Below are 14396 nucleotides of genomic sequence, written 5' to 3'. Positions count from 1 at the left end.
TCCCGCCCCGCCGGCCCTTTTCTTTTGGCTGATAGGTTCCTCCGCTTCTCGATTTGCATAAATCGACGCGGAATTCAGAACAGGCTGGCTTGTTGGCATAGCAACCAGGAGGCCGCAAACTTCGGGAGGGAGCAGGTGAGAGCGGGACAGCGGTTGGGAGGTCCAGGGCGCTCATTGATATATGATATGATATGCGCACAGACGCCGCATACCCTCCAGCACTTCACGGGTGAAAATAGGGACATCCTAAGGAAAAGCGGGACATTCTGGGATCAAATCAGAAAGCAGGACAGCTTCTCTAAATCGGGGAGGGCCCTGGAAAATAGGGACACTTGGAGGGTCTGCACACTGCTTTTTCCCGACAAGGACTCAAGGCAGTTTATTGATAAAAACATGGGGGGGGGGATAGTTAAAAAACAATAGAACACTGATAAAATTAAAACTGTATATAAAATCTATTGAAACCATACAAATAACTACAATAAAGCAGCACAGCACCAGCCAGGGTCAGCCCAAAACATTTTGGTGCCTAGAGGTAAAAAAGGTAAAGGATCCCTAACAGTTAAGTCCAGTCGCGAACGACTCTGGGGTTGCGGCGCTCATCTCACTTTACTGGCCGAAGGAGCCGACGTTTGTCCACAGACAGTTTTTCCAGGTCATTTGGCCAGCATGACTAAGCCGCTTGTGGGGAACCAGAGCAGCGCATCGAAATGCCGTTTACCTTCCCGCCAGAGCGGTACCTATTTATCTACTTGCACTTTGACGTGCTTTCAAACTGCTAGGTTGGCAGGAGCTAGGACTGAACAATGGGAGCTCACCCCGCCACAGGGATTTGAACCGCCGACCTTCCAATCAGCAAGCCCTAGGCTTAGTGGTTTAGACCACACCGCCACCCACGTCCCTTATTGGTACCTAAAGTGGACCCCAAGTAGTGCCTCCATTCCCCACCAGGGAGGAAGGGGAAAGTGAATTGTTTTCAACATTTTGCTTTGTTGGGGGATTGAAATAAAGGCAGTCTTGTGTTAGAACACTGGAGAAGACAGCAATCACTAGATCACCTTTAGGAAACCTCTGGCTTATAAGGTTGTTTTCTCCAAACCACAAAATGTGGGAAGTAGAGATATGGTCTTTCATGGGGAACTTGATCATGCAGGCGATCCCTGCCACAATCAGCTTTGCCAGTCATACGCTCAATGCTTGAGAAGCACTGAGCAGAGGCCTTGCAAAGTGCTTCGCACTGAAGTTTCAACGCAACTAGCTGGCTGCCATGCACTTGGGAAACGCTTCCCAAGTACTTTGACAGGTGGACAGAGCAACCCACCTGTCAAGCTTGGTCCATGAGGTGGGGACAGATAAGAATCTGGCCCGCCTGGCTGAAAAGGTTTCCCAGCGCTGAACTAGGCAGATCTGATGTTGGAGAAAAGCTTATTCCATGTTTACCCAAGACCTATCTGCAAATTGTTCCAGAATAGATAGAGAGACAGGCCTAGGTATCTATTCCCACCACTCAGATAAGATTAGTTAGCAATGGGATGGAACTGGGTCTGCTTTAAAAACTTAAAAACTTAAATCTCTCTTCCTCTGACAAGAAAACACAACCCTCAGTTACAGGTGCAAAGATGTATAAAGTGGACATCCAGCCAGATATAAAAGAGGCAGCTGCCATTGAAGCCCGCAGGAACCGGGAGAAGCAAAGACAGAGCCGCATCTTTAATGCTCGCTTTCGCACGATGGGGGTGAGACATGGAGGGCTTATAGAGCCATGTTTTCGGAGGAGGACTGCCTTGATTTCAAAGTTCTGGGAAGGACTCCTTAACTATCCCTCAGAACTGAGATACCTGTAGGAAGTAATCCCTGTGCACAGACATCTTAACCTGAACACTCCTTTCTGAATTTACTCAGCTTTCAGCTTGTCAGCTTGTTCAGTGAGACACAGCAAGAGGTCATTTATTGGGGATGTGGGCTAGGCTTTGGGCAGTTAACATGCTGCCTTCTAGATGTTTTGAACTTCAACTCCCTTCATCCCTGACTAATTGCTATGCTGGCTGGAGATAATGGGAGTTGTAGTCCAAAAATCTTAAGGGCATCCGGACTATACATTAATCACTTTGGAGAGCCAGTGTGGTACAGTGGTTAGTGTCAGACTAGGAACTGGTTCAAATCCCCACTTGGCCATGAAGCTCACTTAGGGACCTTGGCTACTCACTGCCTCTTAGCCTAACCTAACTCACAGGTTTGTTGTGGGGCTTAGTTGAGATGGGGGAGAACCATGAACCACCTTGAGCTCCTTAGAGAAAGAGGTGGGATATAAATGCAATAAATAATTGATTCATAGGAAGTGATTCATAAATACAAGAATAAACTCTCAGCAAAAAATCTCATGAATAAGGTTCCAACTTCAGGGGTTGAAGTATTATGAGTGAAAGCAAGGACTGTTCATTTTCTGTATTCCATTATTACAGGCATCATTTACAGATGACAAGTGTTCATCTCAGTGTTTCACGTAATAGATTACTCCTGATCACTCCTCAGGAGCACCTATATTTCATGGTCTAGATGCTCAATGGTCGTATATTCTATATATGCAGGCCAAAAGCTTAAACCTTAAGCCTTAAAAGCATCAGATCTGTTAGAAAGATAGGATAATTGATAGCAAAGGGGACAGAGGCACTTAAGGCAGCTTACAGCAAAAAATAAAGCAAGTAAAAATATTGAAGCATAACCACACACAAAAGCCAGGATAGCAGATAAAAAAATAACCAAAAGCAGCAGGAAATTAGGTAAAACCGGACCCTATTCTGTTGCATCAGTTGGTGGTAGGACATGTAGCAGGTCCTACCAGAGGAACTGTGAGAACAGGCAGACTAATGTGGTAGCGGGTGGTCCTTCTTTATCCTAAGCCATTTGGGGCTTCTTTAAATGTAAAAACAGCATTTTGACTTGAGCCCAGTAATGAACCAGAAATCAGCAAAGCTGGTACAGAAAGATAGAAGCCAAATAGCTCTGGTCAGCAGCTTCAAAGCTATATTCTAAACTAGCTGACATGAAATAGGAGAGCTTATGCCATTGCATCTTTCAGGTTCCTGCATGTTCTTTGTTGTCTTTATTTGAGAGGGCAGCATGCAAAATCCTGCATTCTGTTTGCTTCTGAAACAGCCACATCCAATGCAGCAGTTAACTTGTAATGTCACTTTTAAGGTGGATGTGGAAGGTTTGAAGGCCCAGGTGGAAGAGCGAAAACTCAGAGAAATTGCAGAGAAACGACGTGATGAAGCTTTCGGTAAGTGTTTCTGCCCCATTTCTCTGTGAGGTCATTTATCTCACTTGTCTCCGGGCATTGGTCTGGGGCCTGAGCAAGTCAGTTTCCCCAACAGTTAAATTCAAATGAAAGAAAGTGCATAAATGCATCAACCTCAGTGGGGTTTGCATTTTTAAAAATATATCCACTCTTTTGATCATATCAAACAGGCAGCTTCATAGTTTCATTTTAAATCTGGCAGGTTGAATCTACATCTTTCTTTAAGATCTGTTAATATTTTAAATTTAATCCTTGGCTTTTTCCCCGCCAGATAAATTTTGATAACCCTCTTTGCCATAACAGTGGTGCCTCGCAAGACGAAATTAATTCGTTCTGCGAGTTTTTTCATCTTGTGAATTTTTTCGTCTTGCGAAGCACCAATGTGTATTGACGGTTTCCCATAGGAATGCATTGGCGGCTTTAAAAAAAAGGCGCAAGACGTTTTCGTCTTGCGAAGCAAGCCCATAGGGAAATCCGTCTTGCGAAGCAACTCAGAAAACGAAAAACTCTTTCATCTTGCGAGTTTTTCGTCTTCCGAGGCATTCGTCTTGCGAGGTACCACTGTATTTGAATTACCTCACATTACCAATAATCGGTATACAGTGGTACATCGGGTTAAGTACTTAATTCATTCCGGACATCCATTCTTAATCTGAAACTGTTCTTAACCTGAAGCACCACTTTAGCTAATGGGGCCTCCTGCTGCTGCCGCACCGCCAGAGCACGATTTCTGTTCTCATCCTGAAGCAAAGTTCTTAACCCAAGGTACTATTTCTGGGTTAGCGGAGTCTGTAACCTGAAGCGTATGTAACCTGAAGCATATGTAACCCGAGGTACCACTGTAATCAAAACTATAAACAGCATATTCAGTAATACATTTGTCTTAATAGCTGAAACTCTTCCTAATAGTGAGATTTTCATCCTTCCCCATCTTGCTAAGTCTTGTTTTGCCTTGTTCCATACTTTAACATAGTTATTCTGAAAAAGTGATGTGTTTTATTTGTTAACCAAATACTCAAATATTTCACCCTTTTCTCCACTCTAATGTCCGTTTAATCATCATCATCATTTTATTATTTATACCCCTGCCACACTGGGCAGCTTACAGTACATATAAAAACATAGTAAAACCTCAAATATTCAAAACCTCCTGATACAGGGCTGCCTTCAGAGGTTTCTAAAAGTCAGATAGTTGTTCATTTCCTTAACAACAGATGACAGGACATTCCACAGAGAGGGTGCCACTGCTGAGAAGGCCCTCTGCCTGGTTCCCTGTAACTTTACTTCTTGGAGTGAGGGAACCAGCAGAAGACCCTCAGAGGACCTCAGTGTCCAAGCTGAATGATGGGGGTGGAGACGCTCCTTCAGGTATACAGGACCAACATTTTTAATTTTGCTTGGAAACGTACTGGGAGCCAGTGAAGATCCTTTAGGACCAGTGTTATATGGTCCTGGTGGCCACTCCCAGTCACCAGCCTAGCTGCCACATTCTATATTAGTTGTAGTTTAAAGATCAGCACCAACACTTTGAATTATGCTTGGAAACATACTGGGAGTCAATGTTGGTCCTTCAGGACTGGTGTTATATGGTCAGGGCGGCCACAATCTGGATTAGTTGTAGTTTCCAGGTCACCTTCAAAGGTAGCCCCATGTAGAGCACATTGCAGTAGTCCAAGCAGAATATGCACCACTCTGGCGAGACAGTCTGCAGGCAGGTAGGGTGGTAGACAGCTGCCCTGGACACAGAATTGACCTACGCCTCCATGGACAGCTGTTAGTCCAAAATGACTCCCAGGCTGCACACCTGGCCCTTCAGGGGCACAGTTACCCCATTCAGGACCCGGGAATCCCCCCCGCCCACTCCCTGCCCCCCCCAAACAGTACTTCTGTATTGTCAGGATTCAATCTGTTAGCTGCCATCCATCCTCCAACTGCCTCCAGACACTCACACAGGACCTTCACCACCTTCACTTGTTCTGATTTGAAAGAGAGGTAGAGCTGGGTATCATCTGCTGTCAGGGACTGGGCAAAGGAGGAATGGTGGAGATCGCCTACCTATCCTGACCCTTCTAGGGAGAAGAAAGAGAAAGACAGTATAGATTTACAACAGGGGTTTGAGGGAGGTTGCAGCCCAGAGGCAGATGAGGGGGAAAGTTGGGAAATCATGGGAGAGCCAGAGCAACACGCTGACACGCTGTCATTAGAAAACATTCCAGACCCTCCATCTCCCAGAACCCGGAGAGCCTTACAGGTAGGAGAGCAAAGAACTCAAAGACAGGGGACACGTAGCAGCACCCGTAGAAGAGGTGATGACGTTGACGAATGAGGAAGTGGGAGAGATGGGGTGTGTGGAGATTCACTTGGGACAACACCATTATCCAAGAGGCTGGGTAGCCTCTCTCTGTAAAGATTGAAATAAAAAAGGACCGATAGATACTTTCCCTTGTTTTTATACTTTCCTGGGCAACCAGCCAGGAGCCACTGACAGTATCTTGACATCTGCATACTGGTGAACACCCACCCAAATTCCCTGATGATCTCTCCCAGCATTTTCATATAGATGATGAAAAGCATGGGGGAGAGGACAGAGCCCTGAGGCACCTCACAAGTGAGAGCCCAGGAGTCTGAACATTCATCCCCCAACACCACTTCCTGGGCACGACCCAGGAGGTACCAGCGGAACCACTGTATAGCAGTGCCCCCAGCTCCCAGCCCCTCTAGACCAGCGGTCCTCAACCTTTTTCAGCCGGGGCCGGTTCACAGTCCCTCAGTCCTTGTGGGGGGGCTGGACTATATTTTGGAAAAACATATGAATGAATTCCTATGCACACTGCACATATTGTATTTGTAGTACACAAAAAACAGGAAAAAATAAAATGTTTAAAATGAAGAATGATTTTAATCAACATAAAACTTCATTGGGAAGTTTGGGCCTGCTTTTAGCTAACAAGATAGTTAATATCTGAATGATGAATTATTGTACTGTCAGGTGTTAAACTCACTGGCATCAATTTTGGTATACCTGCAGAAATGTAGCCTGAACATGACTGTCTTCCTATGTTGGAACTCAGTGCGTGTTTCTTTTACCATGACACTGGATTTTCTGATGGTGCATCAAATTGATTCTGTGTCACACAGGTAAATGTTTTGGTAAATTTAAATATGTTGAGCTCTAACCCGTGTTTGGTCCGATTCAGAAGAGTTTCCACCACCAGCACTCTAGACATCTCCATGATTGTTTCATCACCCTCAGCTCTGGGGAAAACCACAGGGCTGTCCAGGCTCCATGTAATCGGAGAGGGCACTTCAGAGCCAAATAGCCCTGGTTAACTCCGCATTCCAGTGGGCCACCAGGCTGAGATGGCTGAGAGGCCATCAACATGGGATAAAACATCCCCTATCACTCCTGTTCAAATCCATTAAGTGGCAGGGTTCATCTAAATCAGTCTTACCTCCCTGCGGAGGGGAAGGTTCGCAGAGAAGCCTAGTTGCACCAGGAAGTGATTCGACCATGGCATTTCTTTTTTTTCACTTTTACTTAGTGTCAAATCACCCACATTTCACAGAGGTGAACACCAGGTCTAAGGCATGTCTGTGGCTAGAACATGCACTCAGAAAACTGGGTCTTCCCAATAGGATGCCTGGTGTCAGCTAATTACTTCCAAAAATCACTGCAAGCCCCTCTCCCCGCCCACATGACCTGGGTTGCTGTCTGTATGAGAAACCTGGCAGACAAGCAGCGGCAGGAACAGGCCCATCTGCCATGTCCAACCAAGTCTCTGTTACAAATGCAAAGTCAATTCCTCTATCCACGATCAAGTCATGGATGGCCGTAGTCTTGTGGATCATTGACCTGGCATTGCACAGCAACACCTTAAGGTCATGTGGGTCTCCCTTGTTGATTCCGGTATCCTTCTGGTCATGACCTGACCCAGAGGCAGGGATAGCCTTCAAACAATGACTATACCTACCTCCTCAGTAATGACATGGTCTGGTCCCAGCATAACTCCTCCTCCTATCAGTGATCACTGAGATTGGGTGTACATCTACCCAGTGGAACCTGCCCCAGCCATTCTGTCAACTTGGGCCCACTCCCAGGCAGCCCTGCCCTCCCCCTTAAAACAAAATATGCAACTGAAAAAAAAAGATACAGTGCAATACAAGTAAAAACACTTTAAAGCAACCCCAATACAAATAAAAATCCCATCCCCAATAAAATGATGACTTTAACACAAGGGGGCTGGCCCACGCCTTCATCCCACCCTCAAAGTGTGACACTCAAAGGGATGACCTCCCCCCCAGCAACTGCCCCAGCAGCCATCCACCCCCCTCTCAGCAGCAGGAGTCCTCCGAGTGGGGGGAGATGGCAGTCCCCAAGGAGGGACTGCAGGGCCAGGTAGGTGGAATTCAGGGCAAGCAGGCTTTGTAATGCTGCCCCAGCAGCTGGTTGATGCTCAACTGGAGCAGTAGCTGTTCCCACTGTGCCTGCCTGCCCAGGGACCTGGTCCCTGCAGAACTCTCTGCTATCCTCTTTGTTGCTATAGCGGTAGCAGCAGTCCTCAGAGGAGGGGAGACAGCAGTCCCTCCCAAGACTGGACCCTCTTTCTCTTGATGTGTCAGATTTTTTGCTAGGATTTCAGTTTTGTCTTTGTTTATATAGAAAGGAACTAGGTCTCCGAATAGTTTTATCTCCCTTAATACTATCTTCATTTTATCCAAAGGATTATCAACAAATAATACCACATCATCTGCAAAAGCCCTAAGTTTGTATATCTGATGCCCAACTCGAACTCCAATTTCTTTGCTTTCTGCACATTTCCCAAATCAATATGCTGTACTGGCCTGAATATAAGCCGCACGTATTTTTCGAAATTCCGGCCATGAAAAGTTAAAGTGCGGCTTATATTTGCGACCTTACTGCACGGCTCTCCCCCCCCCCCCCCAGGAAGCAGCCCAGGAGCATGAGGCAAGGGCGCGCAGCTTGCCTGCCGCTCCCAAGCCTCCCCCTGGTGCTGGCTTGCTGAGGTCGTGCCAGGAGGCGGTAATGCCGGGAGGCAGCCTGCATCTGCAAATAAGCCTTGAATTTTAAAGGTGTGTCTCATTTGCGGGTGCGTCTAATATTTGGGCCAATACGGTAAACAATAATGGTGATAATGGACATCCTTGTCTTGTTCCCTTTATATCTCCAGGTTTGTCAGTCAGTTCTTTCTCATGAGGCAGACAGAGCAACGACTAACAGCATCCTGTGCTGTTCTTATGCAGATGCAGATCGGGTGCAGTGCGACAAGATTGCACAAATGCTGGAAGAAGAGGAGCGCCAACGGAAAAAGCAGCTTCACCAGGCTGTCTTGGATTTTCGCGAGCGGGAGCAACAGCCCTCCATGCGCCGGGAGTGGGACATCCATGACCCAGAGGCGGCACGCAAAGGCCACCCAGCCCGCGTGAGTGACGATGACCCTCGCTGTGGCCCTTCTAGCATGCAGCGCTTTGCTGGTGAGGACCTGAATGCGAACGCTCGGCAAAAACTTCTAAAGGAGCAGAACAAACGCATCCTGGAGGAGCAGAGAAGTGAACGGGAGAAGGACCTTGCTGACCGTAAATATGCTGGTATGTTCAGGATGGGGTGTGTGAAATGCCCTCGAGATCCTTTGCTTGGGGACACAGGAGTGCGAAGCTGGGGTTCTGTGGGAGGAGGCCATGCAGCTGCTGTGGTTGACAAAGGAATGTGGAGAATAACATCTAGCTAGTCCCAGCATTGGCCCTGCCCAAGACACTCAAGTGCCTCAGGTGGAGTAAATCATTCTGCACACCCAGTTTCCCTGCGACATACTTGGCCTCAGTTCTGGGTGAAAATGTAGAACTGCAAGCTTTATTTGTTTCCCTTAAGCTCTTCTTAAGACCGTTTGTATTACTCACAAGTTGGAAATGAAGGAATTCTGCATTTTCTACAAGCATTTCCATGCTTTACTTTGCTATATATTTTATGACTTTAAATCTCTGCTGGGGTTCTCTCACCAAAGAGTTCATAGAATCATAGAATCATAGAGTTGGAAGAGACCACAAGGGCCATCGAGTCCAACCCCCTGCCAAGCAGGAAACACCATCAGAGCACTCCTGACAAATGGTTGTCAAGCCTCTGCTTAAAGACCTCCAAAGAAGGAGACTCCACCACACTCCTTGGCAGCAAATGTCGAACAGCTCTTACTGTCAGGAAGTTCTTCCTAATGTTTAGGTGGAATCTTCTTTCTTGTAGTTCTTGCCCAAAAACTGGGTCTTGGCATCCAGGAATTCTCCCATTCATATTTTTGGCACCAACAAGATTTACCCAACTGGAATACTGGTTTTGCTCTTAAGGAATGATTATATGTAGCTGCATAACATAGAGCTGGAAGTCCTTTTATTTTCTTCTTCTTCGTCTTTCTTTAGGTTTCTTTTCCTTTTCTCTCATTTTCTCATTCTTTAAGTTTCTCCTTTCCTTTTCTTTCTTCTGACTTTGTTCTTTTAGACTAAGTAGCTGTTTTATCTCAGTATATTATAGAAATATACTTTGTAATGGGTGTATATTTTTGTATAAGTATCAATATATATTTTTGTTTTTTTTAAAAAAAGATTTACCCAACTGGACTGATAAGTTGGAGGTGAATCTTTAAGAGCAGTCTTTCCCAAAGTGGGTGATACCACCCCTGGGGGGCGCTGGAACGATTCAGAGGGGTGATAGTAGCCTCAGGTGCAATGGGGGGGGCACTGAATAAAAATAAGGGCACGGTGGGTATGTAATGACACTTACCGCCAGGTTGGGTGCTGTTGCGTGATGGCGACAATGCCTCCCTTGGACCCAGTGGTCCTGCTGGAGGCGGGGGTTTTCCCAGGCTTGGGTGAACACTTTTCAGCTTCACCCAGTCCTGGGAAACTTGCTTGCCTATTTACAACATCTTTATTTACTATGTTGTAGGGTGTAGGTAGAAATCAACACACACACACACAATTTTGCGAACAATTTGTTTCATTGCACTGGAAACATTTTCTTTCTTATCTTTATTGTGCCTGACACAGCCCCCCCCCCCCCCCGATGCCAATCCATGGATCCCATGTTAAGAACCCCTGCTCTGGATAGAGGCAGAGTAGCCAACTAACTCTCTGGTGTATGTTTCTTGGCCAGGTGTGTGCTAGTACTTTTCAAAAGTGTGCACAGACCAGCACAATTGGCACATACACGACCACGGATCCCCGTGCCATTTTTGTCACCACAAGGAGGCAGGGCAGGTTGGTGCATGCAGTATCTTGGAATGATTGGGAATTGCCTGCCCTACAATTCCTAGGTGGAATTGCTTTGACATGGCCTTCTCATGTTCTGCTGTTAGCTCAGTGGTACGCTGTTAAGTTAGAGCACTGGCTTGTCTAGTCAACAACAGGTGCTAATGCAAGCAGTGACCATGTTTCTCCTTGACCAGTCTTCCACTGTTGGAACTGGAGAAGGAAGTCATCACTTAACTTACTGCCAGCATCACAAGCCCTACTGAAACAGTTAGTGTCTGTCTCCCATTCTGCTACTCTTATGCCATTCCCAATCTACTGCCTCACTTTGCCTTATGGGAGGATCAGGTGTGTGTGTACATAGCTTGACTGCATGCCAGAACACCTGCTTTCCTTGTAGACAGCCTGGAGGACAAAAAGAGGATAGAGCTGGACCTACGAGCCCTGGAACTGGCACGTTTGGAGGAAGAGTGTCGCAAGGCCAAAGCCATGGCAATAGCTGACTTTAATCGAGCCCAGGTACCATCTTCCTACATTAATTAGCTATTCATCTGCATCGTTCTTCAACCTCCAGATGTTTTGGACTTCCAACTTCCATCATCCCTGATCATTGGGCATGCTGACCAAGGCTAGTGGAAGTTGTAGTGCACACATGTGGAGAGTACCAAGTTGGGAAAGGCTGGGCTAGAAAGACATGAGCACAAGGCTTTAGATGCAACAGCATCCCATCTACTCCTTTCCCAAACCAGGCTGCAGAGGTTGCTGAGCAGCAGCGTCTGGCCCAGCAGCGTGAGCAGGACAATAACTATGCAGAAATCTACAACCACCTGACAGGTGACCTCCTGACAGAAAACCCTGACATCGCCAAAAGCCTTGTGGGCCCACACCGTGTGATCACGGACCGCTGGAAGGGGATGACCTCTGCAGAAGTGGAGGCTGTGCGGAAAGCACAGGAGGAGCAGTGTAAGGAGAAGCAGGCAAGTGGCCGCATAGCTGATGCTGCAGCAAGAAAGCTTGTGAGTTACACAAGTTCCTTCGTAACTAATTCAACTAAGAGGATGTCCAGAAAATGGTGGGAATGTGCTGACATGGGCAATACAGATGAGTAGGTAGGTCTTTGCATAATATGCAAGGTGTGTGTACACTAGGTGGCAATCCATTACCTGTCCAGAGCACAGTGGAGCTAAGTAACATGGAATGCTTTCCCTTGTAAGCTCAAGAATGGTCCATTATGTAGGAGAGAAGAGAGCAGCAGGTACATTGGCCTAAGCACAGCCCTTATCTATGCATTTTAAGAGCATTTTCCTTATTGTGGGATTCAACTAAGTTATCGCATGCATGGAATGAGGGCCGCACACGCGGTGGGACCCCATCACCCCCTAAATCTGCTTTGGAGAGTTGGAGGAACCCCCAAAGTAGGTTTAGGGGGCACACAGGGGAAGGAGATGGGAAGTCCTGTTGCGCAAGCAGACCTTGTTCTGTGCATACTCACCCCACTTGGTGCTATGTTGAATTCCTCTGTTATGCTTGGGGGGGGGGGGTTACAAAATTTTGGATGGTGTTTCTTTCCCAGATGAAAGATCAGAGTCTTATCTTTGCATCCTTCTGAGCTTCTAATGGTACTTTCCTATGCCAGTAGGAAGTGACAGATGTAGGCAGCTGGAATGTTACAAAGGTTCCGTTTGCCCCCCCCCTCTCTCTCTATATATATATATAATATAAATCACAGTTCAAAATACAAAATATAAATCACAGTTTAGCTTTCACATTGCTTAACTCAAGAACACCTTACAATAGCCCTGTAAGGGAGGACAGTACCAACTCCATATTAAGATTTGAGGGGGTTAGGTAACGGTTGAGAGAACAGTGGCTTGTGAGTTTGTAGCAAGAGTAGAGATTTTACCCAGGGGTGAAATAGTTTTCACTTCTATCAGCCGCATTATGCCTGAGCCTATTCTCTCCCACTCTATTAGAGGCTGCGGGAAGAAGAGCAGCAGAGGGAGGCTGAATGGGACCGGCAGCGGGAGTTGGCTGGCCGTGCCGCCATGGAGATGGAGCAGCAGGAGCAGAATTTCCGCCAGCAGCTGAGGAAGAGCCTGGATGCCTACAACCAGGATCTGGCAGATGCACAGAGGTCAAAGTGAGTAGGCCAAGGATGAAAGATTCCTCCCTGCCCCCGGAAGGTGGAAATGAGGCAGCCTCCTCAGGTAGAGAATTGCAGGTACCCTGAAGGACAGGCTGAGCATTGTCTAGAAGCACCACCACCTGCGCTCAATGCCTTTCTTCCCCCTAATCCTTACTACTCTTTGTTGTGGTCCAGAGGTGAGGGAGATGCATTAGGCACATATTCAGAGGCATTTTCATCTTTTCTTCCTAGGTTGCGTCCTGCTACTGAAAACAGACGCCAAGGCTGACTCTTCCTTGGCACTAATGAAGTGACAAACATTTCCACTGAACACACTTCTGTTCTTTGTTTTACAGTTTACAGTATATGGAGAAAGAGGTCTACTCCAATGTACCCACAGCCCAGTACCACTTGCAGTTTAACACTAGCAGCCGCTGACTGAAGCATAACAAACCCAGTTCCAAATCTGGCTGGAATAAAGGCTTTGCTTTCAGTAAAGTATTTTTTGTGCAGTATTTACAAAGGGAGTCATCTGCTGGCTGTAATGTAGAATTACAAGGACAAAGCAACCGATATTTGTTAGACCATAGTTTCCATGTTATTGCCTGAAGACCGCTCCACGTGGATGTCTATACCAGTGTAAAATGTTGCCCAGCCACATGGCAAGCTACTTTGCATAAACGTCTTACCATATGATTGTTAAGTGAAGTGTAGAGTGAATCGGCTTCCCTAATGTGTGAATGGGTCCTCGGAGAAGAGAATTAGAGTAAGGGGCTAGGGTGGTTTGTTTTGCACACACATCACAGAACAGAGTGCCTTAACAAGAGAATGTGGAACTCCAAGGGAACATCTCTATACAGCTTTTCCTCAGGATCAGGTGCTAGTATTTCTGGGATCTGTAGGTGGTTTAGCTCAGAATGGTTTGCTTATCCACAACAGCCAAGAAATACAAGATCAAAGCCATCGGGACAAACTGCACATTCAGCTTCTTGCTCTCAACAGGGACTAAACATTATTTTAAGAATTCATAAATTCTTAATATAAAATATCTAAGAAGTGAACAAGTCTATATAAAATACATTATGTTCTGAACAGCCTTGTGATCTTTGGATGAAGGGTGGTATACAAACATACACCTCATCATCATTGCCATACAATATAAAGTATAATAAAACCCCTTTATTGTATGTTAATGCCTGCAAGCTAAAAACAAATTCAGCAGGGCCTGACCATACTTGCTGGTGCTTGCAGTTATGCAGTAGCAAGACTTAAGGCTGGAGTCCAGAAAGCCACTCTGCCCCCATAAGCTGCGATTCTCAGCTTTCATGGGCAGCAACACTATCTGATACACAGCTTTTCCTGGCTACAGAAGTCTGGCATCTGAGTTTTATAATTCAAAAACCAGAGAACAGGCAGTATAAACTGGTTGTGGTCATAGCCAGGGTACAGGACTTCACTGCCCCACACTAACATACTCCCCTCTAACTACCACTCTTCCTTTCATACTTCCTGACTTGCTTTGCTACTCCACACTACTACTGCTATTCCCCCCCCCCCAAGAGCTCTAAATAATTTGAAAGCTTTAGAAATAAGTTGCCTACTTTATTTGCACAATTTGTTTTAATAAGACTTTGCTTTCCTTCACTCTCAGATTTGTGTGTGTGTGTGTTGCACATGCATGTTATCCTCATCATAGACTGAGTAAAAGAGACAAAGAAG

General features: G+C 46.2%; 1 protein-coding gene across 5 annotated transcripts; it reads left to right on the top strand.

Annotated features, from left to right (window-relative positions):
* Positions 1–2: 2 nt before the first annotated feature.
* RIBC1 (RIB43A domain with coiled-coils 1) lies at positions 3–13380 on the top strand. 5 transcript variants are annotated; one of them, XM_083421103.1, is made up of 8 exons: positions 3–135; positions 1612–1736; positions 3199–3280; positions 8561–8905; positions 10953–11071; positions 11302–11568; positions 12526–12692; positions 13034–13380. In XM_083421103.1, the coding sequence occupies exons 2-8, from the start codon at positions 1620–1622 to the stop codon at positions 13113–13115; spliced, it is 1179 nt and encodes a 392-aa protein (XP_083277229.1). In that variant the 5' UTR covers positions 3–135; positions 1612–1619; the 3' UTR covers positions 13116–13380. The 5 variants fall into 5 exon arrangements, with proteins under 5 accessions (XP_083277229.1, XP_083277230.1, XP_083277228.1 ...); XM_083421104.1 differs by having other exon boundaries at positions 11–135; positions 1606–1736; positions 11302–11529; XM_083421102.1 differs by having other exon boundaries at positions 11–135; positions 1606–1736.
* Positions 13381–14396: the final 1016 nt, after the last annotated feature.

Source organism: Podarcis tiliguerta (genome assembly GCF_965153285.1).
Source record: "Podarcis tiliguerta genome assembly, chromosome: 17".
NCBI classification, from domain to species: Eukaryota; Metazoa; Chordata; class Lepidosauria; order Squamata; family Lacertidae; genus Podarcis; species Podarcis tiliguerta.
The sequence above is the reverse complement of the archived record's forward strand: the minus strand, read 5'-3'. Positions and strand labels throughout refer to the sequence as shown.